Genomic DNA, 23,081 nt, shown 5'->3' with positions numbered 1-23,081 from the left:
CCGACGAAGTTCTCCGTGCACTCTCACAGCTGGCGCGCACCACCTGTGTTCCTTAAGCTCAGCAACCGCCAGTACAATCCCTTGAGATGCAACATGCTCGATAACCTCCTCAGTCACCTCGAAGTCCTCGTCAGCATAGTACTTTAGCCGAGACGCATGCACGTCCGACTCTGCACCCATGACAAGGTGTTTGACTGCAAACGAATACATGTCTGCTCTCGCGATTTGGAACGGTTCGTTCCATGTCACCAACATCTTGTTCTGGTGTTTCTGGTCCACTCGTGAGTGAAGAACGAAGTCACCTACACTGAAGTTTGCTTTTCTTGCACCTCGTTGTCCTTTCTTGAGCGTTCGTGGCTTGAGCAACTTGAATGTAGCCACTTCAGCGATTATTCGGAAATCGCTACACCACATCTGCGACTCTCGCTTTTCTTAAAGCTGCGGGCATGTGCAGCTTGGAGCACGTGCAGCGCCTTGAGGTGCTTAACTGTGATAAGCAACTCTTAATTGTTAGATATAGTCACTCTTATGTCATAATATTTTACTTACAGCGAAGACATTTCGCTGCCTTCACGTCCCGAGCACAGCAGTCCTGTTGCAATCTCGTTTCTGTGCTTGTAGTAGCATTGACGTTTGATGCTTCTGTCGAGGTCTTGAGCTCGCTGGATATGTGCGTGGGAGTTTTCTGCTCGATGGAGCCCTGCGCGTCCTCATAGAAAACTTTGTACTCGATTTTGAATGTAACAGCCTTGGACGCGAGAATCGCCAAGGGGTCGATGACGTATAGAGCACTAAAGAAACACAACTCCCTGGTAATAACAGAATCAAGTAATACACATACCTGTTGTATTTGATGTGACGTGGCTGTCCGCTACGCTACGCGCTAAATACATGATAGTCAAGAACGTCCGTTTAATCAGACTTTGTTTCTTATGAGGGTAGCGGTGCGTATCGTTACAGGTCTATTTTTTTTTACCTTTGGTCGTTCGCTACTTGCCTCCAATGGAAGTCGTTGACTTTGTCTTGACCATGGCGAGTCGATCTTACGGCAAAGAGACGCGTGGGCAGGGATGGTCAAAAAACTATATAAATATTTTTTTCTTTTTATGTGGTATGTGTACCTGAAACAGCTGCATCTATCAACTCCAGATTTGTATGACTTGAACCACCTCTATTACAAGGCACGATCTCTATATAGTGACGACCAGTACATCAATGTGAGCGTCGCGGTGGCTGTGCGTGCTGCAATACTTAAAGAAGAGCGGCGGCAGCGTCGAGCAGCGTCTAGCGATCCCGTCTGCATCCGCGAAAGAGCAAGAGACGCTATCACTTTATCCACCAAATGCCCTCCATCATAGGGCTTCAGTAGGGGCTATTAATCGATATGAAGCAGTACTTCAACCATATTGTATAAACAGGTTATCGCATAAAAGATAACAAAAAAATATTTCTATTTTATATCGGAAATAACCGAAATAGTTTTTTACAATCATTGGCCAGGGCGCCCAAAATTGTGTATAGTACATAGTTTTGGGCGATTATCGTCCCTGAAACATCACGTCGCTTGCCGTTGGATGGCATTCAGATCTCTCGAAATATTTTTCCATTCCCATTTAAGTTGTGTTGGTTGACTGCCATGGGAGATCTGATTGGCCGGAATAGCATTCAGACGAAAAAAAAACATTTAATTTTTAATGTTTTTTTCGTCTGAATGCTCCTGGCTTTAAGGACATGAATCGGAATGGAATTCAAAAAAAATCTGAAAACGTCATAAAGCACTTTTTTCTGAAAAAAAAATTCTTGCCAGTGATGTTGCCCAGCTAGTTATAAAAAAATTGGAATGGCGAGCTCGTCGACACAATTGGCCCGTGTGGCTGACTGCTTGCCGCTCCTGTTAACTCTACGCACCAATAATGACACAACAGACAATGCACCTCCGTGCGCATGCATCGTCGTGAAAATCCGCCCAACGCTGCTGCATTTCCTGGCTGCCAATCTATTGCGGGTAAGTGAATCGCAACAGTGATCCTTAAAGCAAGTCTATAATCCTCTTTCAGTGTGTGATCAGGTCCAATGTGCCAATCACGGACGTCGCAGACTATGGCGGCCATCATTCTGAACACGGTGAAGCTCGTCACAAGCTCCTGGTATCCACTGCAGACGGAAATGTGTGGGTCGTGACGTTGCCTGGTCATCTGCAGCTTGGGGTGACACGTGAGTTGCTGCTGGAACGCTCGTCCTGTGAGAATGATGACAAATCGGTCCAATGGTTCTGTCAACTGCCTGGAGTGCAATCCGTGAGTCACATTCCTGCTGGACCCGGGTTGTCATCGCTGACGCTGATGAGGAGCTTGGTGACACCGACCACGCTGATCGTGAGCACTTACGGGAGCTCCGGGTCGAAGTTGCAGCGTCATCAATCGCTGGAGCTGGGCGAGCTCGAAGGAGAACAGTCTACTTGCACACTTTGTTTGAATGATCAGATGGCGAATCATTGTGGACTTTTGAGGCGTTTGTTTCCGGACGTGGCGACCGACTGGGGTGTGACCGCTATTCTACAGGGAGATTTGGATGGCTATGTACGTTTTTCATTGGTGCATTATCCAAATAAGAAAAGAGGTGGTATCAAGGCGTCCGTAATTCGCAGTGGTATGTTGCTTCGGCTGGGTGAGCCGGTTCAGATGATCGTCCCGTTCTCGTCGTCTGCAACTACATCCTCGGAAGGAAATGGTGCAACAGCGACATCTCAAGTGTTTGATGCACTGCTAGTGCTGGGTGCTCGAGGCAGGATCAGGATTGTTGAAGTGAAGAAAAGTTGCTCGGTGGAAGCCCTTTCTGGTTCAGTGAAGAAGCTGGAGCTTGGGTGCGCAGTACAGTCGTTGGTATTTGTATATCGTTTGGCAGTGTTTGCCTTTTGCTCGACTGGGTCAGCGTTTGTGTGTCGAAGCACCGATTTACTATCTCAAGCTCAATCCATAGATTCAAACGCGCCTACTAGCCTCAGTGATGGCTCAAATGTTTCTACTGAAAAGCTACCCCTTCAACTGGTACGTGTCATCCACCTTCCCTTTGCTCGTTGAGTTGAAATCCGAGTTGACGAGGTATGCGTGAGATTTAGGGTATCATCCGCTTAGCAACTCATGGCAGTGAAGGTGGTTTGTCAATTCTGTTTGCGTCAGGGCGGATCACAACAATCAATAACACAGCTCTTCACACGATGGTAACAAGTGTACTACCATTATCTGGACAACAACAAAACCATAAATGTGGAAAGTCATCCGAACTAGGGAGTGAGTCTCGGGTTCGCAATCTTTTGCATCGAATCGCTGAAATTTCCTCCGAGTCAACTAATCTGCGCACTAAATCGAAGCAAATGGACTTCCAGCTCAAGACATTGCACTCTGCTTTGGAAACACTTCGGCTTGTCGAAACTACAGGTTCGTGTTATCGGTCATGATATCAGCAGCATCTGTGCGTCTCAACTGGTAATTGTTGCTGTGTCTCCTTGCAGGTGTGGAGTCTGTGGTCAAGTGCAACTTGAATGCCTCGATGACAATGACTGGGATCTTTTCAGATCGACAGGCGATACAACTGGTTTGCTCCTTTGGTTTCGTGAATCCCGAAGCTATTATCTCACTTGACGACTGGTACGTGGCTGCTGTTGTGCATCATTCATTCACATGAACATTCATTAAGAATCTTGGCACTCAATCCATGTTTTTGCGGGCATAGGTGGTTGTGTCTGTACGTGCGTACTCATCAACGTTCAATCACGACTTGTTCCTTTCCGCTGAACGATATAACAGCGCGCGGAGAACAGAGCATTATCCTCGATCCAGATACACTCACACAGCAAGACCAGGGAAGTTTGTGGGTCTCGTGTTCGATGGTATTTTGCCCTTCACGAAATGGATATCCAGAAAATGAACGGTCCAATACCAGCCATATTGGTGCGAGTATTATTGCTCAGGATGATCCATTGTCGTTCGCAATTCCGCTGCTTCAAGACAAAAGATTCCTATTCGCACAGCTGAGTCGGCCCATCGAGGAAGAGATTCCAACCAGCCAAGTTGCCATTCACGCTGCATTCCGCCAAAGCCACGAGCCGTTCATGCCAGTCGGTAGAGCAACCAAAGAGGGAAAATCGTCTTCGTCTGTTCTCTGGAGTGGTGTGCAGTGGTGGGCTGCACTCACTGACCATGCTCATAGGAATCCATCGTTCGCAGCGTTATGGTCAAAAATTTCGCCTTCTGACGCTGCACCTCTGGCGTTAACTCCTCCGTCCCGATTTGTTATAGCCATCCCTTCATTCTTTGCCACCGAAGACGACGAGGATGACGAGGATGAAGATGAGAATTTTGAAAAACTCCGCCTCGAGAGGATGGTATCGTTCCTGCGTCAGCTCCTGGAGATACCCTCTGCTGAGGTTCCACGATTGCGTCGTAGCTGCCGAACACAGCATGGGAAGCTCTGGACGGTACTACGAGCCTTTTCCGGAAGCCTCATACTCCTTCGTTTCACTCCTTCAGAAGACCAACAACGATCAGTTGACCTCACTATTCAATGTTCCGACGTGGCCGATCTCTCTGCGGTAAGTATTCGTCATTACTGTAACTCATCTCTCATTTTCTAGGAATACTTACACTGTCATATCGCGCAGATGCGAGCCCTGGTTCTGGAGACGATCAATAACTGGAACGATGGAAGCCCTACAGGAATCAACGAAGAAGACCGCTCTGATGAGCTAGCGCTGGATGTCAGCGAAATATTGGAGCCTATAGCGGATCTTGATAATCTCCTGGAGGTTTGTTTGCCGCTTTATCAGACTGCTGTTTCGGTCTTGCTAATTTCGTGTGTGTTGGTTTGTTTCACAGGATTTGACTTTGAAAATCAGAAGTATAGAAGACCCAAACTCGGCTTGTTGCACCGACGAAGTTCTCCGTGCACTCTCACAGCTGGCGCACCTGGAGACTCAAACGCTCACACTGTACTGGAAGACAAGAATGCATCTCAACAGGACCATCATGTAGAACTGCGTCAATGTGTTTTGAATCGACTGGAACGAAAAAAAAAAACAACTATTAGCTACGTCAAATTGGAGAGCATCACTACCAGTGAGAGCGGTTTAAAGTTCTTCGGTCGGGAGATGCTGGTCACGCAACGACGCTTTCTCGGATGGAGACGACACGGAATAGAGGCGCTACATGTTCGACACCAATGAAACTTAGCGATCCTGCCAGTCCCACCAACAAATGCAGTTGTTTCCGTACCTCAAAGTAGCGTGGTGCTCTAGTCGGCCACAGCGTGTAAATGAGAGACAAGTAGATAAAGCAGTGCACTGAGGTCGTCATGGCAGCCACGGTCTTCTCACGCACCCACGGCGACAAGAAGGAAGCAACGAGCACGATAATAGGCAGGGCTACGAAATACACCGAAAACAGGCAGCACATCTGAAAATCGCGGAGTAAGTACAGGATTCGTCCGATAACAAGTATCACTTCCAGTACTTACTCTGAGGAAAAAATACCGCTTTGTCGAGGCTTTCTCGTAGGAGCGCGTCTCTAGAATGGTGTTGACGAACCAACCTAGCACGCACACTTGCAACAAGCAAATGCCAAGTCCCGGCCACGAGTCGTAAATGTACAACGTCGACGCTGGGTCGAGCCACACGAGATACCACATCGCCATGGACAAATACAGCACGAGAATGGCTAGAATAACACACGAAAGCTTGATCTGGCCATCCAGTGTGACGCTGTTGATTGTCCACCCTTTTGCGATCACCATGGCCAGTAATAAGGTGCCCACGCGGACAAATACGTCTGTGATCCTAGCCGCGTACTTGAAAAACGGTACCCCCAGACCGTTGAACTCGTACGTAGTAAAGTGAATGAATAGCAGCGCGTTGCACAGGAAGAAAAACAGCACCACTAGCGTCAAAATCCGCATGATCGGGTGGAATGACTCGCTTTGTCTCATGCGCCGCACTGCCACAAGTTGTGCCGCTGCTGCAGCTCCTGCCACCGCCGCCATGACTGCGTAGATGGCTGGCAGCCCTTGTTGTTGCACGGGAAGCTCACTCCCATCTCCCTGCGTCATGTGGATTTTAAACCATGAGGAGAAGTAGTATTTGCGAAAGTTGGTCTCTGTGATCTCTGTGAAGGAGGGTTTGTACTGGTCCCCTCCCGGTACACAACGTGCGAGCGCTACATACCAGAACCTTGGTCGTAGATGCTCGCGGATGTCCACGTTGAAGGTGAACGGAGTTACGTGGTGACTATTGGTGGCAGTCACGTTAAAGACGCCTTTGGTGTGTTGGGCAGAGACCTTGCAATAGCAGTCGCAGGAGATGTCGGTCATGACGAAGTTCCAGAAGAGCGCTTCGTCGTCGTAGATGGCGACCTGGAGTCCATCCACGTCCGTCTCGATCTCGCCCGCAATGCGCTGGTAGCAACGTTAGAAAGGATGAATGTTAAGGTTAGAAGGATTTGGATATTTCGCTTTAGGTTTTAGTCGTACCCCCGCGATGTCGTCGAGTGTAGACGTCCAGGAGAAGCAGAACTTGCCGATGTACTGGAATTGTCGACCCACGGTGTATCCCGCGAAGATGCTGGCTTTGGTCGTGGACAGCAGCACCGCGAAGCTGAGCACTAGCCGCAGGAGTCGCATCGTTCTTCTCTCAATAAACAATTACCCAAACCAGACGATCTTCTGTCGAACCAACTTCAAGACGGCGTTTGATTGGCTGACGATAAAGCTGAATCGTTTTCGGTGTAGCCATGTTACGTTTGCAGCAGTTGCAGTGGAAAATATCGACTTTGACTTGACTCAAGTTTCCTGGTACTTCTGAAGTATTTGATGAGTCTGGCTTCTCGGTGTCAGACCACCATTTTGGTGCTTATGTGAGGCAGTTGCCTAAGGCAAATTGCGTTCACAAATTCAATTGCCAATTTCTGGCTTGTGATGTCGATTGCCTCCGGATAGGATCAGAGATAGCAGACTAGACGTGGGTTCGCTCTGATTGGCAATATTAGCTGGTGCTTTGTCACAAAGCACAAAGTTTGTGGCGATGGCAACGATGAAATCCTGTGGCAAGTCGAGTTGCTGTTTACTGACCGGAGATTTCCACTTCCGCGGATGGAAGAGTCATGCCATCCTGTTAGCCCGATAGGCTTTGCAGTCAATGTCAATGTGAGCAAGGGTTAGTTACCTTAGTAACGAATGCCAGCACTTTTGAGGCACAAAGTTGCGGCAGTTTGCCAACATCTTGTGTTGTTACCATTCCTCCCCCATAACGGCTCCGTGAACGGCATCAAATATCCATTCGAAACGTGCGCTATCCAGCAACTAGCAGGTTAGCTTCACGGGTACTTCATCGTATTTGGCTTCAAACTCGCTTCCAACCTACGGATATTTAGCGACGTGAGTGTATGTCTCGGCATCTTCACCGTGCTCAGCAGCAGGTTGTCGCCTTCTCGTTGGTCTCAGAGTCTTTCCCAACAGCTGGCGAGGCCCTGTAAGTAGGATTTTGTAAGTGGTAAAAGAGTACAGAAGGGGAAGGTTTCTCTGCCAAAAAGGCAACTCGCGATTGGCAGCAATTTGCAGGAGTCAGTTTCCGTTAGGTCCAGCGCCAAGTGGAGCAAGTCGTGCAGCGTCGAGTCGTGTTGGTAGTGCGGAAAATCTCGTCGTCGCGTGTCGAGAGGCGTGCACTGTCCCGAAGCCGCTCATATCGCGAACTTGCGCTCTACTACGAGAGGCCAAAGGAGACCAGCGAGGCTCTTCCCTCTTCGTCTTATTCTCCCACGGGCTCCAGCTAGACAACAGACGCAATCTAGTCGAGAGTCGGTCTCTTTTTCAGCATGACGGTGCGCCGCACAGAGGAGCTGCAGGAGTGGATCTGTAGCGTCACAGCCACGGCCAACGATCATGGCGAGCACCTGTCGGTTATGCTTCGCGACGGCCAGTTACTGTGTCTGCTCGCTAATGGTGTGGACCCGACGGCCAATCTCAAAGTGAACAAGCTCAACACGGTTTTCCACTCGAAAGCCAATATTCGTCTCTTCCTCGAATGGTGCAAGAAGCAGGGTCTAAACGAGGGCGAAATCTTCCAGCCTGACGATCTACTGGACGCCGGCGCCGACTTTACTACCGTGCTTGAGACGCTCTCCATCTTGTTCGACAGATTCGGCACTATCGGCTACACGGGCGAGTACGAAGAGGATCCAGTATCAGATGCAGAGTCCATGACGTCCACAGGCAGCTCGCAGGGCACGTCACCTGTCAAGAAGACGAACAGTAACAACAAACTCACGAATTTCATGAAAGGCGGGTTTTTATCAAGAAAAAAGAAGTCGAGCAAGAAGGTGGTGGACAAATCCCCCGAGAGAACGCCCCCTTCGACGCCTCCACCAATGTCACCGCAAGTTGGAGCGGGAATAGTGTCTCCTTCAAACTCCCCGCCTTCGACGCCTGTGGAGCCACCTCCGAAGGACACAAGGAGCAACAGCGGAGGTGCCAATGCCAACCGTTTGAACGCCTTCTTGAACCAAGTGCCGGCGTCACACGGCTCCCCGTTGACGCACGTTGAGCGTCCATCAGGTCCGCCCAAGAAGGCCAATGCCGCGAGGAAGCCGCCGGCACCAAAGCCCCAGCCGACTGTGAGGAGACCAGCGTCGCCCAAGCAGCCCCCCAAGTCCCAACCGACTGGCGGTGACGCCCGTAACAAGTTCGCAGCCTTCATGAAGTCCAACCCGCCTGCTGTCGAGACGACGGGCCCGTACACCGGGTCTGCAGGTAATAAGCCACCTTCCCCACCCAAGTCTGCTCCTGTCCGAGGACGTGGCACGTCAAGCGACCAGTTCGCGCAGCGCAAGGCTGTCTTCACTCAGGGCAACAGTAGTCCGAAGCCTGACAAGTCTGCCCCTGCTCCCTCGAAGCCAACCGTCAACACTGGAGGTGGCAACAAGCTTAACGACTTCATGAAGCAGCAACCGTCCGCGTCACCTGCTTCCTCGACGAAACCCCGATCACAGAGCAAGCTGGCTGCTTTCCTGGCGTCAACGAACTCGGTGCCGTCAATTGCGACAACATCTGCGGCTGCGCCGCCAAAGCCGGCGTTTGGTGCCTTTAACCCGTTGAAGAACGCTCCGGCTGGTGGCCGATCAGCTTCCAAGACAGCATTTAATGCACCTACTCCTGCAGCCCCGACACCGTTCAAGCCGCGCCACATGATTGAGCGTTCCACAGGTCGCGGCAACTACGTTCGTAAGCGTCAGACGTACTGGGTGCCTCCTAAGCGTCGACGCAACAATTTCAGCTTGGAGAAGAAGCGCAAGGCGTTCATGCACGAGCAGCTAGAAATTAAGGAGGAACAGCTCCGTCAACAGGCTGCAGGTGCCAGCAACAAGCAGAATCTGATCGTGCCAGGTGTGCAGTGCTATATTCCTGACAAGGAGGAAGTGTGGCTACTCTCCGAGATTGTGGACTACAACGATCGCCGAAAAGAAGTGACGATCACAGCGTTCTTGGACTCAGGAGACTCGGAGCAGCGTGTTGTGGATCTCAAGAACCCAGACGTCATTCGCGCAGTTGCTGGACCGACAGCCACCGAAGTGGAGTCGCTACCCGTTGCTATTCTCCACGATAACCCGGAGGGCGTGGAGGATATGCGTTTGCTACGATACTTAAACGAGCCTTCAATTCTGTTCAACTTGAAGCAGCGTTTCGCCGCCTCCAAGCCCTACACGTACACCAACGACATTGTGATCGCTGTCAACCCGTACAAGTGGATTGATAACCTCTATGGTGATCATCTTCACGAGCAGTACTTGAAGAAGCCACGTGACTCGCTGCCTCCGCACGTGTACTCGACGTCTACAGCTGCCTACAAGCACATGAAGACTAACGAAATGAACCAGAGTATCCTGGTCAGTGGTGAGTCTGGTGCCGGTAAGACTGAAACGACCAAGATTGTCATGAACCACTTGGCCAGTGTGGCTGGTGGCCGCAAGGACAAGACTATCGCGAAGGTTATTGACGTGAACCCGCTTCTCGAATCTTTCGGTAATGCCAAGACGACACGGAATGACAACAGTTCGCGGTTCGGTAAGTTCACGCAGCTGCAGTTCGACGGCCGAGGAAAACTCATCGGTGCCAAGTGCGAGACGTACTTGCTGGAGAAGTCGCGTGTGGTGTCGATCGCCGAGGGTGAGCGCAACTACCACATTTTCTACCAGCTTTTGGCGGGTCTGCCTAGCCGTGAGCGCAAGGAGTTTGGTCTGGACCCTGAATGCCAATACCAATACGCTGGTTCCCTCGCGGAAATGCAGATCCCTGGTCTGGACGACGCGAAGTGGTTTGCAGGCACGCAGAAGTCGCTGTCCATCATTGGACTGGACGACAAGGCGCAAAAGACGCTGTTCAAGATCCTGGCTGGTGTACTGCTGCTGGGTGAGGTCATGTTCGACAAGAGTGGGGAGAACGGGTCGCGCATTTCTAGTGGTTCGGCGCTGTCACAGGTTGCCAAGATGTTTGGTCTTCCCACCACGAGAATCGAGGAAGCACTGTGCAACCGCACGGTCATTACTCGCAACGACAGTGTGACGGTGCCGCTGGCTCCTGTGGAAGCAGCGGAGAACCGTGACGCGTTGGCTAAGACTATTTACTCGAAGATGTTCGACTGGATGGTGGTAAAGATCAACGCTGCTATCAGCACGGACGAGAGCCGCATCAAGGGCCAGATTGGTGTGCTGGATATCTTTGGTTTTGAGGACTTTGTTCACAATGGCTTCGAGCAGTTCTGTATTAACTACGCGAATGAGAAGCTGCAGCAGAAATTCACTACTGACGTCTTCAAGACTGTGGAGGACGAGTACATCCGTGAAGGTTTGCAGTGGGATCACATCCAGTACCAGGACAACCAAGGTATCGTGGAGGTGATCGAAGGTAAGATGGGTATCATTGCATTAATGAACGACCACCTTCGTCAGCCCCGTGACACAGAAGAGGCTCTGGTCAACAAGATCCGCACGAACCATCAGACGAAGAAGGGTGGCGGTGTGAACGAGAGTATTGACTTTCCCAAGGTGAAGCGTACGCAGTTCATCATCAACCACTACGCTGGTTCCGTCACGTACGAGACGGTGGGATTCATGGAGAAACACCGCGATACATTGCAGAAGGATCTGCTTGACTTGATCCAGCTCAGCAGTCTTTCGCTGCTTCCGGAGCTTTTCGAAGACGCTGAGGCGACCACGGAAGGTGGCAGTGGACGTGGCAAGAAGGCCCCGAAGAGTCTAGGCTCGCAGTTCAAGACGTCGCTGGCGCAATTGATGGACAACATCAAGACCACCAACACTCACTACGTGCGTTGCATTAAGCCCAACCCGAACAAGAGTCCGACGGAGTTCAACAAGCGCATGATCGTGGAGCAGTTGCGATCGGCCGGTGTGATCGAAGCCATTCGTATTACTCGCTCTGGTTACCCAAGTCGTCTAACCCCGAAGGAACTCGCTACGCGATACGCCATCATGTTCCCGCCGTCCATGCACAGCAAGGATGTCCGTCGTACGTGCAGCGTTTTCATGACATCGATCGGTCGGAAATCCCCGCTGGAATACCAGATGGGTAAGACGCTGATCTACTTCAAGAACGGTGTCATGGAAGAGCTGGAGGCCATGAAGTCCGACTTCATGTACTACGAAGCACGTACTATTCAGCGTATCGTCTTGGGCTTCTTGGAACGTCGCCGTCTGCGCAACAAGATCCGTGCTGCTATTGTACTGCAGTCATATGCTCGCATGTCATTGGACTTTAAGGAGTATCACTTCCAGCGTCGTGCGATCATCAAGATTCAGCGTGGTTGGAAGAGGTACAAATCTATCCCCGTTGAGCCTGAATACGAGGACTACAACAACGGTGGTCAGTGGGTGGATGAGATTGACGACATTGACGACTCGGATGCCGACGAGGGCTTTGGCGACGATCCGGCTTCGATCCGTGCTGGACGCGGCCGGTCAATTGCGGACAGGATGGAGTCGTTCAAGGTGGCTCACTCCGGTCGTCGTGGCAGCGTGAAGCGTCTGAATGAACTGTCGGCGCGTGCCAAGAGTTTCATGAAGCCGCGTAGCGGTAGTGGCAGTACTTCGAGCTCGAGCGGCATCTCGTTGGAGGATGAGAACTCGATGCTTAAGATCGAGAACCGCAACCTGAAATACGATCTGGAACTGATGCGTGAGCAGTGCATCGAGTTGCAAGCCATCATTCTCGAGATCAACAAGAGCCGCAAGAGGTAAAAATGGCGTGACGACATGTATCCCTCGCTGCGAGTTGAGCATAAAGTCAAGGCCGCAGCCAGGTGACAAGAACAGTTTTAAGTAAACGCCCCCAAGGCGTATATCTGTATCGAAAGACCAGAACAGTTTTCTCTTTCAACATGTGAAGACGTTGAGTAGTTTTACTTTTGTTGTTGCATCTTGTTTTCGTCTTGACATCTCTGTCATATTCCTTCTCAACTACCGCGGGAGAGGACATTCGGGCTGTGCTCACGCTGATGCGCAGTGCTGTCCATCATACAGATGGAAGCCGTTTCTCTCTCTTGTGAGTTACTGGGGACATGAAGGCTTTGTGTGGTTTCAGCCAGCATCCCCATCGGAGTTCCGTGCGTGCTTTGCCTTGTTAGAGAGCGAAGGTTCGAGTTTTTCGAAACGGAGTGGTCAGGAGCAAGCAGCACTGCCGATAAGTCGGCGTAGATGGCATTACTGATGCCCGACATCAATCTCCGTCGTGCCAAGGTCCACCTCGAGGTTTGTATTCTCGGTTTTCATCTGAGTTTTGGACTTTAGCATCTTATTCTTGTCCTGCGTGACGTTGACCGGTGCTTTTTTTAAATTGTCGACCGTAGCGCTATTGGCGCCAATTGCTGGGAGACCGACCCAGGCGCTTGATATTTCGATCCAAGTCCGTTGCTCAGGCTAAAGTCAGCCACGATGCACAGCCAGAGAATGGGAATCCCGCCAGTTCCGTCGAGGTCGCACCACGGATTCAAAATCTAGAGCTTGACCCGGAAATGGAGGACCCCGGTGCTACCGTCAAGGAGATTGATCGTGGCTGTGATGACAAGCGCAGCAGCGCTGATTGTGGATCTTTATCGGTGGCGCAAAGCGAGAGTTGCAACCAGGAGACGGAGACCGAAGCTGCTGGCGACGGCAAAGAGAAGAATGAGGACCAGCACGAGCACGAGTTGAATCCAGTACCCACTGTCAACGATGCAAGTGCAGACGATAACCCAGAGTGCAATCAATCTGCTAGCTCAGAAAGCGTTGACGAATTCCAGAAGTCGGAAGCGGAGCAAGCTCCGTCGTCAACAAGCACAACTGGAACATCATCGTCCGTGAGCTCCATATTCAGCGTATCATCCTCTGAAAGTAAGACCAATTGTGTTGGCAAGCCACCACTATCCCGTCGTGTGAGCAAAGAAAATCGATCAAGTTATTCGCCGGAGAAGATGCCGCAGTCCAAGTACATTTCACGGGTGCAAGGTCAGTGGAGGCTATCCCTTTGTTGATTGTGATAAAGGTGTTGACTCATTATGCTGTTTATGTCTTGCGCACAGGCCCGACGCTGGGCTCGATCTTGCAGCGAATCCATCTCAACGATGGTGATGTCAGCGAGCTGGACTTCTCCACCCTCGCGAAGCGCAATAAACGGCTACAAGCTGAAGGATGCGCTCTTGTGGCACGCTCTCTGTCGACCAACCACACTGTTCGGAAGCTTATTATCCGGGATCATGCTATCGGAGACGATGGAGCTGTCGCTCTCTCGAAAATGCTGTGTAACAACACGACTCTGGAGTATCTGGATCTGTACGGCAACAACATCGGTGATCGAGGAGCTGAAGCATTGGCACAAGCACTGTACGGACACGACTCGTTGAGGCGTCTGTGTTTGAGAAGCAACTTGATAACGGATCGTGGCGCTACAGCGCTCGCTCAGGCCATTCGTTGCAACTGCGCACTCAAATCTCTGGAACTGATTCACAACCGGGTCACGAAGGTGGGAGCCCAGGCACTACTAGACGCTTTGGACGTCAACTTTCATTTGGAAACGTTGACTCTGGATGCAAACGATGTGCCGGCGTTCGTTGCGAGTCAGCTTGCAGCGGCATTAGCACGCAATCGTGCCGAGTCGTTGATTCTGGAATCCCATGCCGCAGAGAAGCAGGCTGTGAAAATCGTACGAAGAGCCAGCGGCTTGGACACGGAAGATGAAGATGATAGCGATAGTGAGAAGGAGGAGGAAGAGAACTGGGAGGAGGATGACTGGGAAGATGACGATGGTGATAGTGTTTCGAGTGGCTTCTTGAGTTGCTCTGGTGTCACGGATATTCCGTTGAGCAGCAGCGGCTTATGGATTTAAAAGTTCCGGTATATTAACCCCGCCGAACATATAAAAGTCAACTCGTAGAAAACGAGAATGAAGTTCCGTCGACAGTTGTCTTTGCTTCATCTATAAGCCGCAAAAACTTTGTCAGCATTAACGTGGATGAGACTTTATCGATGCATTTATTTGCATGCAGTGCGTCCATTTAAGTAGGAAGTGCTGCTCCGTGCTCTCGCTGATTGTTGCCTACACCCTGTTTGGCGCACTACACTCCTGAAACATCCCATATACACCAGCTTGGACACGACACGCACCATCGTATCACCGGAGTGTGGTTGTGTACAAGACCGTGGGCCTCACACGGTGAGGCACTTGCGAGTGGGAGCAAGCCGCGGGAGTCGCAGGTGTGAAGCTGCTTGCCAGGAAAAGAGAAACGGGACACACACGCATTTACTCAAGGGCACAGAGCTTGATATGTATTTCCTAGAAAAGAGAATGGAGTCTCCCTATGAAAGGCTCGAGATGTGGCTTGGTGCAGAATGCTCGAGTCGTACCGAAATAAGTTATTCGCAGGCCACCAAAGGCGACCGTTCGATTCTCGCGTCCGGGCATCAAAACCAAGCGATTTTTGACCTGTGGGTACTGGATGAAGTACGATAAAGTCTCTGCAAGGATTTATAAGCGCTACCTACGGAATGATGCGATGAGAACAAGCGCCAAGCTACGTCAGCACGTTTACGGTCCTCATGAGCAGTGAGTCCAGCTCTCCAATAAATTGGCAACAGCGTTAAGTCAATACTCGTAGAAGCAAAGCATTTTTTTACTTGCATGTAATTCTGTTGCCTTTTTTATCGTCCAAGTTGAAGTGATACAGTAACATTATTTGTTGACATTATTGGAGTTGATGCCCGTTGAAGGAAGTGAGCTACAACACTGACTTGGACCAACGCACCAAAACGTTCAAACCTAATGGTTCGCCACTTGCTAATCGAGTTCTCCACCGTGAAGCATCAGCTAGAGCCAGCACAAGCCGAAAACATCGAGCTCCGAGATCAGCTAGAGAACAGAGCGAGTAGAACAGAGGGCCACCCAAGCGCAACTGGATCTGATCAAGGAGCAGATACATGCCGCGCAATGCGATCTCCAGCAGCAGCGCGGCGCTAGTGCAGCTACCTCCCAGCGACCAGAAATAACGGCCAAGTTCACCTTGAGAAGAGAGCGTGAGACGGTTGGCGGCGCTAGACTAAGCAACTGACTAACTGACTATGGACCATAGTCTATGGTGCAGAGCAATCTGAAGTCTTCGTTATCCCTTAATCACAAAGTTTGCAGATACTGCCATGCCATGCCATGCGCTGGCATGGCCAGTATCAGCTCGAAAACCGGCGCGCCTGTAACTGAGCGCAGCAAAGTGGTTCATGAAAAAGAAAACTGCAATCTGCGGACTGAACATGTTGCACCGACTTGGTCGACACCGTTGCAACTCGTTACGGTTCCTAGGACGAGATTCGGACCTGAGACCACTGTAATCTCGCTTGATTCGGAAGCTGATGTTACCAAGGTTAACGTGGGCCACGACACAATCAAAAAGCGTTGGCTGGGAGTCTGAATCCTCTTGGCAGTTCGACGGTCGAGTTTTGCTTAATCCAACTTCATTTGTGGAGTGCTGTAGCGATGCAGTTGCAAGTGAACGCAGTGCAAACAATATAACCGACTTGCAAAAGTGTGTTGTGAAGTTACGCAGTCGCCAAAATCAAGCTCCGACCACAGCGGCGTGATCAGCAAAAGAAATTGGCGGTGTTCCCAATTACGTCACCATCCAGTACTTCATAGCACTCGAGATCTACCACCCTCACCTTCATTCTGTCAACCGGTTGCAACTCGACTGAAGCTGTTCCTGGGTACTGGCAGCCCCACATCTCACGATAGTTTTCCTTCAACTGCTTGTTCAGCTCCCAATCGATTTTGTCATCGGCAGGAAGAGCATCGTACAGTCCGAGTTGCTTCAGTGACTCGACACACCAGTCATTGTTCTCTTTCGGCAACCTTCCCAGAGGAGAAAAGAAATCTTGAACACGTGCTGCTTCCTCTGGTCGACATCTCGCGACGGTTCCCGGTGAGCTTGAGCCGCGCTGTAAACCCACTTCCTTGCCTTCGTTGTACGGAAGCAGTTCGGACTGTAGAATGGTCACCGGTGAAAATACTGTCGAGCCAGTCAAAGATGTTCCTTTGTGCAGACTTTGCCAGTAAGTCAGCGGAGTAGAAGCCATGCGGTCATCTAGAACCTCCGGCTTCGGGCTCTTAAGGTCACACAAGCTGGTCACCATATCACCAAACATCGATTCATCGCTCGTCTCGCCGACCCACTGCTCCACGGAGTCAGATGCGGCAAACAGGATCCGTGGGTCCGTGAAAATGTCGTAGTTGAATCGGATGAACTTTCGCAAACCTTTGTCCATAGGCTCGGAAGAAGGTGCGGATGACGTCGATATCATATTGCAGCTCACCAGCACGGACACCACATCGTACACCCGGCGGTGCACGTCACGGTAAGGAGCCTCTGTGGACGAGTTCGACAGCAAAGTACCAATAAACTTCTTTGCTTCACCGAGACGGGCACTTAAGGTGGGTAATCCCACCTCATATTGACAGTCTTGCTGAAACAGCAAGCCCAGGAAGCAGACTGTCATATTCACCAAGCACGGCCACTTGCCAGCTGCCGCCTGGTCCTCGAAAACTCTCATAAGAGCACTGTCTTCTTCCACAATGCTGGTCCGCTTAGATCGACGAGATTTTCGGAAGTTTGCCATCACTTGAGCCGAGTTGCTCTTCATCTCCGCCAGATATTGCACCACCGCAGCTTTCCCATAGTACAAGAAGTAGCCTCCGTTTGTCCGGCGTCTATCGTCGTAGCGAACCCGCTTGATGACTCCAATCCCTGTAGTCGTAAACGTTCTCATACCCTCGTTCCTCTTCCTAGAAACCCACAGAAACTATACCTTCCAGCACGTGCAGTACGTCGTAGATGCGTCTCTTTCTCGGCACTACGTAGCGATCATCAGGTCAAATATCACCAGGACGAAATGTGCACGTCCTACCCTTCATCTTGTAGATCCCACTGGACGGAACGAAGATGGGAAACACAGGTCCGGTCGAAGAGCCCTGGAGGCTCTCGTGCGCTGTGAAGAACTGCAACACAATGCGCGTTCTGGTTGGCATCACGGCTCCACGTCAGCTGTATCTCCTTCTACGGCAGTATCGTTAGACGTACATGTCCCCCAGGCTCTTGGCTGCTGCGAATTGCTCTTGAATGTTGCCCCACATGGCTGCAGGGAGGCTGTTTTCGAGTCGTATCGGCACCGGACTGACAAAACGACGGTATGACTGGCGCTTGCGTCGCTTTATAGGCCGCTCGGGGGCACACTCGACCTTGACGGTCGCTACCGGGGCGGCATCTTTCGAGGAGGCGAAGCTCAGTTTGCGCCGGTGAGTGCGCTGTGTCTTCATCGACGTGTATCTGGGCTGGCAAATTCGAAAGTGAGACGGAAAGAAGATATCCGCACTTGAAGCAGACCATCATTCTGCACCTTGTTGAGTTCGACAAGTTAAGTGAAAGGCAACTTCGGCACAAACTTTGTATGCAAATCATTTCAACAACGGAGAGGTGAGAACAGACCCCTGTCGCTTTAGATACTGGGTAGTATTAATAACAAAAGCGCTAGTTGTTGTACTGTACAAGTTGCTTCGAGAACCATTACAGCCATGAAGTCGACGGACAGCAACTCCATCGCTTTTAGCTAGACGCTCCACCGTAAAAATAGTTGGTTTTCTTGTCGCGAAACTCCTTGCTTCACATCGCACCGTGCTCGTCCTGGTCTATTCAAAGTGGTGGACCGTTATTTTGCATCGTGCGACCTCACTCTGCCGATCGCAGCAGCACTCGGCTCTTCCTCCTTATTTCCTGCTTGTCTCTCTGGTTGTGGCTGTGCCATGGGTGAAGGAACGGCAGGGCATGCCGGGGACTTCCGTGTGGTCTATCTTAATGACGCACACCGCAACATCGAAGCCGGCTACTGCAATAACTTCATCGTTACGTCCAAATACACCATCGCGAGTTTCTTACCAAAGTTCCTATTTGAGAGCTTTCGTAAACTCTCCAATCTCTACTTCCTCGTCATCTGCATCCTGCAATGCATCCCTGAGATCAGTAACACGAATGGAAATCCTTCGACGTTACCTCCACTAGTTTTCATCATCACGGTTGATGCCGTGTTCGCTATACTCGAAGACCACAAGCGTCATCAAGCCGACAATATTGCCAATGCAAGTCCAACCCTCGTGCTTGATCGCGAAACTAATACATTTAAAGAGGTCACGTGGGCTGACGTCGTGGTTGGCGACATTATCAAAGTTACCAACCGTGGACTGGTACCGGCCGACATGCTCGTGCTGGCGGTGAGTGAAATTCCGAACCAGTCACCGTGTGGTATTTGCTACGTTGAAACGAAGTCGTTGGATGGAGAAACCAATATGAAAGTCCGATCTGCCATGGAATGCACACTTGCAGACATGGGCTCAGTTGACAATTTGCTAAGAATGAAAGGTGCCATTCGGTGTGAGCACCCGAACAATGCCATCAACAGTTTTCAAGGTGTACTCGAGCTCGAGGGAAAGGAAAAGGCTTCCATTCCGTATGAAAGTATTATCCTACGTGGATGTATCATTCGCAACACCGACTGGGTGCACGGTGTGGTCTTCAACACCGGCAAGGATACGAAGATCATGATGAGTAACTCTGCCCCTCCATCAAAAATGAGCTCAATGGACCGGTCTATTAACCAGTACACGGTCGTGTTGCTGGCGATTTTGGTCATCTTCAGTGCGGTTGGTGCTACAGGAGCGGTGACATGGAAGACAAACCATGACTCCTTGTGGTACCTCCAGCTGACCGCGTCAGAAAACAGCGTCGTCGTGGACTGGATCATCATGTGGTTCTACTACTTGTTACTCATGTACCAGTTTGTTCCCATTTCGCTAGCTGTCTCCATGAGTATGGTTAAATATCTCCAAGCTCAGTTTATCCAATGGGACATCAACATTTACCATCCTGACACGGACACGCCGACACTAGTTCGCTCTATGTCGCTAAATGAGGAGCTTGGGCAGATTTCGTACATTTTCTCGGATAAAACTGGTACTCTCACTTGCAACGTTATGGAATTCCGAAAATGTTCAATTGGTGGCGTTTCCTACGGCAACGGAACTACGGAAATTGGGTTAGCAGCTCTCCGACGTGCTGGCAAACCTCTTCCAGACATGACTACTCAATCAAAAGGACCCAAGGTGCCGTATGTGAACTTCGACGGTCCAGAGTTGTTTAACGATATGAAAGGCAACTCGGGATCAGTTCAGCAAGGACGCATCGATGCGTTCTTCACGCACCTGGCGGTGTGCCATACCGTCATTCCGGAACGTCATGAGAATTCGTCAGAAATCACGCTTTCGGCTTCTTCTCCTGATGAGCAAGCTCTGGTTGCAGGTGCAGGCTTCTTTGGATACGAATTTGTGAATCGATCTCCTGGTGTAGCTCATGTCAAAGTCCACGGAACTGTTCAAAAATACGAGATGCTGGACGTGCTGGAATTCAACAGCACTCGAAAGCGCATGAGCACCATTATTCGCCACCCGAACGGCCGGATCTTTTTGTACTCGAAAGGCGCTGATGTGATCATTTATGGCCTTCTCGAGAAGGACAATGAGGAAGAATCGACTTCTTCTCAGCTTCAGGAGATCACCCGGCGGCATATCGACCAGTACGCTGAAGATGGACTTCGCACACTTACGATTGCTGTTCGTGAAATTGATCCTTCATATTATGCGGAGTGGGCAACACGCTTCCATGACGCCCAAAACAACCTAAATGAAATCGACAAGCGCAAAAAGGACCTCCCGAACGAGATTGACGCTTGTATGAATGAGATCGAGTGCGACTTGGAGCTGCTAGGAGCGACTGCTATCGAAGACAAGCTGCAATCAGGAGTCCCTGACACGATCGCCAATTTAGCGTCTGCTGGAATCAAAATTTGGGTGCTCACAGGCGACAAAGAGGAGACTGCCATCAACATCGGCTTTGCTTGTCAACTTGTTACCAACGATATGAAGCTCTTTATCATCAATTCAAAGAATGCGCCGACCGCAGAGATACTCGAAAGCACTCTGAGAGATGAAATTGGAGTTCGTAGTGGTGATGTCACGGTCTACTTTGCTTCACCGCCGAGTACCAGAGGTGAACTGCGGGAGTTGGCTCTAGTCATTGATGGTGAGACTCTCATGTACGCTCTCCGTGGATCATGTCGTCCACTTTTGGCCGAGTTCTCTCAGTACTGCAAAGCTGTTATCGCGTGCCGAGTGTCACCAGCTCAGAAAGCTGAAATGGTTGCTCTGATCAAGGAATATGTACCTGGTGTTCGAACTCTCGCTATCGGAGATGGAGCCAACGACGTATCAATGATCCAAGAAGCCCACATTGGTGTCGGTATTTCAGGTCAGGAAGGTATGCAGGCAGTGAACTCGAGTGACTACGCAATTGCACAGTTTCGCTTTTTACAGCGTCTGCTGCTTGTACACGGTCGCTGGAACTACCGACGCATGGCTCAGCTGGTGCTGTACATTTTTTATAAGAACATTCTCTTCACCGCAGCTCAGTACTGGTACACTCTTTTGTGTGGATTCTCCGGGCAGAAGTTCTTCCTGGAGAGCGGTACCCAGCTGTACAACATTTGTCTTACTGCGATCCCTATCGTTGCACTCTCGATCTTGGATCAAGATGTCAGCGATGATGTGGCCATGACGTTTCCAAAACTTTATTTTACAGGACCTCGTGATGAAGACATCAACACTCGTGTTTTTACGCTATGGGTCGTGGGTGCAATTGTGGAAAGTGTCATCATCACGTTCATCACGCTTCACAGCTTGCAAAGCGCGGGTTATGCTGGTGCAAGCCCGACGATGTGGTTGGAAGGCTTCCTGGTCTTCACCCTTGTTGTATCTATCGCCAACTCGAAGTTGTTCATGTTCCAGAATAGTTTCCATTTCTTCAACTACGTTCTCTACATTGGATCAGTGTTGATGTGGCTCCTGGTCGCCTTGGTATGCAGTCACATTTACTTCCTCTCGGATCTCACGTGGGAATTCATGCTGGAACAAGCGTTTGTGCTTCCATCGTTCTGGTTAATTTATCTGTTTGTTCCGGTGGCTGCACTCTCGTATGCACATTTACTTAACGGCATCAAATCGACGTTCTTCCCGGAGTACTGGCATCTCGCGAAGGAGGTCACAAAATTCAACCTTGACCGCAAACTTTTGCAATGGAATGACAATAGTAACGCGTCAGTGGCAGTACCGGCTCGGCTTCCCCATACGAAAAGGGCCGCCAAGAAAAGTGGCTCCATCATTCCAACCAACGGCCGAACCCAGCAGCACAGGACGACACTACAGAAGGGATATCATGGTTTTGCCTTCTCCAAAGACGGATACGCTGGGGCAACAGAGACTCGGTTACTCATGAGTCGAAGCTCTATCACGAGTACAACATGACTGGGTGAGTCCAAGGTTAGGCCCTAGTTGAATTTTCACAAATACATTAAATTATGTACCATGTCTTCAACTGTTCCCTTGGTCGCGAGTTTTATTTGTGGAGTAGGTACAACATTTCCTATCTCCGCGTACCCGATTCTGGATAACAATGTCGGGGTTTGGATACGAGAAGAACAACAGTTCATCAATCAAGCGGGGTTTTCCCTCTAGTGTTGTAGCTGCGTCAGGACGAAAGCCAACAGCGCGACGAAGAAATAACCTACATGTACATCACAGTTCACACATCAACATACAATTCAACAGTGTGGTAGCTGCAGCACAGAATGAAACACACCTGGCAACAATTCTTTCCAGTATCATGCTCCGCTCCACCTCCGAAGTGCGTTCTTCATGCCGTCGTCTCTGAGCCTTTTACTACTTCACGACTAATAGGATCTGACGCTGTTCCTCTTCAGTCGCGTCTACGAGTTGGAAAGCGAGCTGATGAGGATTACAGTGCGTCAACCGCGCGAGGCCGCGCAGGTTCCTAGCGAAGCGAAGTCGTTTCACTGTGCTAGCGATTTTTGCGTCGCATTCCAGTTGCTCTTGGTGCCTGGTCTTTTCCAGTCTCGCAGCTTCGGATGCTTGTTGCAACGCCTTGGCATCTTCAGCTGAATTAACCGACACTACAGTGGTCACTTGCCTCCTCGCACGCTTATTTTTGCTGGTGCGCCGCACAACCAGCCTGTCATAGAGGCGGTTGAAGTCATCGGCGGATATCCGGCTGATTTTCGCAGCCCTTGCGTGTTGACAACATTTGTCGAGCGTTCGCCCTTGCTGTCCTCGATGACACTCACTCTTTGGCAGCACTCGAACGAACTTTGAAAAAAAAAAAAACCATTAATATTTAAATGGTTTTTTTTTTCGTCTGAATGACATCCAACGGTACGGTTTATTTGGGTTATTCGGATCCAACTCAAAAAAAAAACATGTTGGGTCGTAATAATATAGGCTTGGATGGCATTCAGACGAAAAAAAGCCATTAAAATTTTAATGGGTTTTTTTCGTCTGAATGCCATCCCCGAGCCAATCAACATACGTCACGACGAGATTTTGGAACTATGTTA

General features: G+C 50.3%; 7 protein-coding genes across 18 annotated transcripts; 4 read left to right on the top strand and 3 right to left on the bottom strand.

Annotated features, from left to right (window-relative positions):
* Positions 1–389: 389 nt before the first annotated feature.
* PPTG_16081 (hypothetical protein) lies at positions 390–1,031 on the bottom strand (the record flags this gene model as incomplete). Its single annotated transcript, XM_008913388.1, has 3 exons — positions 390–487; positions 550–809; positions 994–1,031. 3 exons carry the CDS (start codon positions 1,029–1,031, stop codon positions 390–392), a joined length of 396 nt encoding a protein of 131 aa, XP_008911636.1.
* Positions 1,032–1,837: 806 nt separating this feature from the next.
* PPTG_16080 lies at positions 1,838–5,940 on the top strand. Of its 2 annotated transcripts, XM_008913386.1 has the most exons (7): positions 1,838–2,005; positions 2,058–3,047; positions 3,119–3,437; positions 3,512–3,647; positions 3,733–4,591; positions 4,661–4,804; positions 4,875–5,940. In XM_008913386.1, the coding sequence occupies exons 1-7, from the start codon at positions 1,841–1,843 to the stop codon at positions 5,028–5,030; spliced, it is 2,769 nt and encodes a 922-aa protein (XP_008911634.1). In that variant the 5' UTR covers positions 1,838–1,840; the 3' UTR covers positions 5,031–5,940. The 2 variants fall into 2 exon arrangements, with proteins under 2 accessions (XP_008911634.1, XP_008911635.1); XM_008913387.1 differs by having other exon boundaries at positions 1,838–3,047.
* On the bottom strand, positions 3,209–7,519 carry PPTG_16079 (hypothetical protein). Of its 7 annotated transcripts, none has more exons than XM_008913384.1 (7): positions 7,409–7,517; positions 7,280–7,336; positions 6,520–7,172; positions 5,512–6,444; positions 5,271–5,450; positions 4,644–5,200; positions 3,209–4,586 (listed from the first exon to the last, which is right to left on the bottom strand). In XM_008913384.1, exons 3-6 carry the CDS (start codon positions 6,667–6,669, stop codon positions 5,126–5,128), a joined length of 1,338 nt encoding a protein of 445 aa, XP_008911632.1. In that variant the 5' UTR covers positions 6,670–7,172; positions 7,280–7,336; positions 7,409–7,517; the 3' UTR covers positions 3,209–4,586; positions 4,644–5,125. The 7 variants fall into 7 exon arrangements, with proteins under 7 accessions (XP_008911632.1, XP_008911629.1, XP_008911630.1 ...); XM_008913383.1 differs by having other exon boundaries at positions 3,214–4,586; positions 6,520–7,128; positions 7,211–7,336; XM_008913381.1 differs by having other exon boundaries at positions 6,520–7,336; positions 7,405–7,517.
* Positions 7,503–12,458, top strand: PPTG_16078 (hypothetical protein). The gene has a single exon (XM_008913378.1). It carries the CDS (start codon positions 7,860–7,862, stop codon positions 12,291–12,293), a length of 4,434 nt encoding a protein of 1,477 aa, XP_008911626.1. The 5' UTR covers positions 7,503–7,859; the 3' UTR covers positions 12,294–12,458.
* Positions 12,459–12,660: 202 nt separating this feature from the next.
* On the top strand, positions 12,661–14,511 carry PPTG_16077 (hypothetical protein). The gene is made up of 3 exons (XM_008913377.1): positions 12,661–12,803; positions 12,902–13,538; positions 13,613–14,511. The coding sequence occupies exons 1-3, from the start codon at positions 12,750–12,752 to the stop codon at positions 14,413–14,415; spliced, it is 1,494 nt and encodes a 497-aa protein (XP_008911625.1). The 5' UTR covers positions 12,661–12,749; the 3' UTR covers positions 14,416–14,511.
* Positions 14,512–15,204: 693 nt separating this feature from the next.
* On the bottom strand, positions 15,205–17,905 carry PPTG_16076 (hypothetical protein). 5 transcript variants are annotated; one of them, XM_008913372.1, is made up of 4 exons: positions 17,651–17,905; positions 17,478–17,587; positions 17,379–17,423; positions 15,205–17,317 (listed from the first exon to the last, which is right to left on the bottom strand). In XM_008913372.1, exons 1-4 carry the CDS (start codon positions 17,884–17,886, stop codon positions 16,158–16,160), a joined length of 1,551 nt encoding a protein of 516 aa, XP_008911620.1. In that variant the 5' UTR covers positions 17,887–17,905; the 3' UTR covers positions 15,205–16,157. The 5 variants fall into 5 exon arrangements, with proteins under 5 accessions (XP_008911620.1, XP_008911621.1, XP_008911624.1 ...); XM_008913373.1 differs by having other exon boundaries at positions 17,478–17,905; XM_008913376.1 differs by having other exon boundaries at positions 15,205–17,423.
* Positions 17,906–18,369: 464 nt separating this feature from the next.
* Positions 18,370–21,975, top strand: PPTG_16075 (hypothetical protein; the record flags this gene model as incomplete). Its single annotated transcript, XM_008913371.1, has 1 exon — positions 18,370–21,975. One exon carries the CDS (start codon positions 18,370–18,372, stop codon positions 21,973–21,975), a length of 3,606 nt encoding a protein of 1,201 aa, XP_008911619.1.
* Positions 21,976–23,081: the final 1,106 nt, after the last annotated feature.

Source organism: Phytophthora parasitica (genome assembly GCF_000247585.1).
Source record: "Phytophthora parasitica INRA-310 unplaced genomic scaffold supercont2.53, whole genome shotgun sequence".
Lineage (NCBI taxonomy): Eukaryota > Oomycota > Peronosporomycetes > Peronosporales > Peronosporaceae > Phytophthora > Phytophthora nicotianae.
Note: the sequence above shows the minus strand (reverse complement) of the source record. Positions and strands in the feature narration are given on the sequence as shown.

What these genes read in the sequence shown, in the direction of transcription:
- PPTG_16076 (XM_008913372.1), bottom strand. Translation starts at nt 17,886, where the DNA reads ATGAAGACACAGCGCACTCACCGGCGCAAACTGAGCTTCGCCTCCTCG. An exon ending in TGGGATCTACAAGATGAAGG is followed by an intron (nt 17,424 to 17,477) that starts GTAGGACGTGCA and finishes ATCGCTACGTAG; the next exon opens with TGCCGAGAAAGAGACGCATC. An exon ending in CGTACTGCACGTGCTGGAAG is followed by an intron (nt 17,318 to 17,378) that starts GTATAGTTTCTG and finishes TTACGACTACAG; the next exon opens with GGATTGGAGTCATCAAGCGG.
- PPTG_16077 (XM_008913377.1), top strand. Translation starts at nt 12,750, where the DNA reads ATGGCATTACTGATGCCCGACATCAATCTCCGTCGTGCCAAGGTCCAC. An exon ending in GTGCCAAGGTCCACCTCGAG is followed by an intron (nt 12,804 to 12,901) that starts GTTTGTATTCTC and finishes TGTCGACCGTAG; the next exon opens with CGCTATTGGCGCCAATTGCT. An exon ending in GTACATTTCACGGGTGCAAG is followed by an intron (nt 13,539 to 13,612) that starts GTCAGTGGAGGC and finishes TCTTGCGCACAG; the next exon opens with GCCCGACGCTGGGCTCGATC.
- PPTG_16079 (XM_008913379.1), bottom strand. Translation starts at nt 6,669, where the DNA reads ATGCGACTCCTGCGGCTAGTGCTCAGCTTCGCGGTGCTGCTGTCCACG. An exon ending in CACTCGACGACATCGCGGGG is followed by an intron (nt 6,445 to 6,519) that starts GTACGACTAAAA and finishes CGTTGCTACCAG; the next exon opens with CGCATTGCGGGCGAGATCGA. An exon ending in AGCGGTATTTTTTCCTCAGA is followed by an intron (nt 5,451 to 5,511) that starts GTAAGTACTGGA and finishes CGCGATTTTCAG; the next exon opens with ATGTGCTGCCTGTTTTCGGT.
- PPTG_16078 (XM_008913378.1), top strand. Translation starts at nt 7,860, where the DNA reads ATGACGGTGCGCCGCACAGAGGAGCTGCAGGAGTGGATCTGTAGCGTC.
- PPTG_16080 (XM_008913386.1), top strand. Translation starts at nt 1,841, where the DNA reads ATGGCGAGCTCGTCGACACAATTGGCCCGTGTGGCTGACTGCTTGCCG. An exon ending in AAAAGCTACCCCTTCAACTG is followed by an intron (nt 3,048 to 3,118) that starts GTACGTGTCATC and finishes CGTGAGATTTAG; the next exon opens with GGTATCATCCGCTTAGCAAC. An exon ending in TCGGCTTGTCGAAACTACAG is followed by an intron (nt 3,438 to 3,511) that starts GTTCGTGTTATC and finishes GTCTCCTTGCAG; the next exon opens with GTGTGGAGTCTGTGGTCAAG.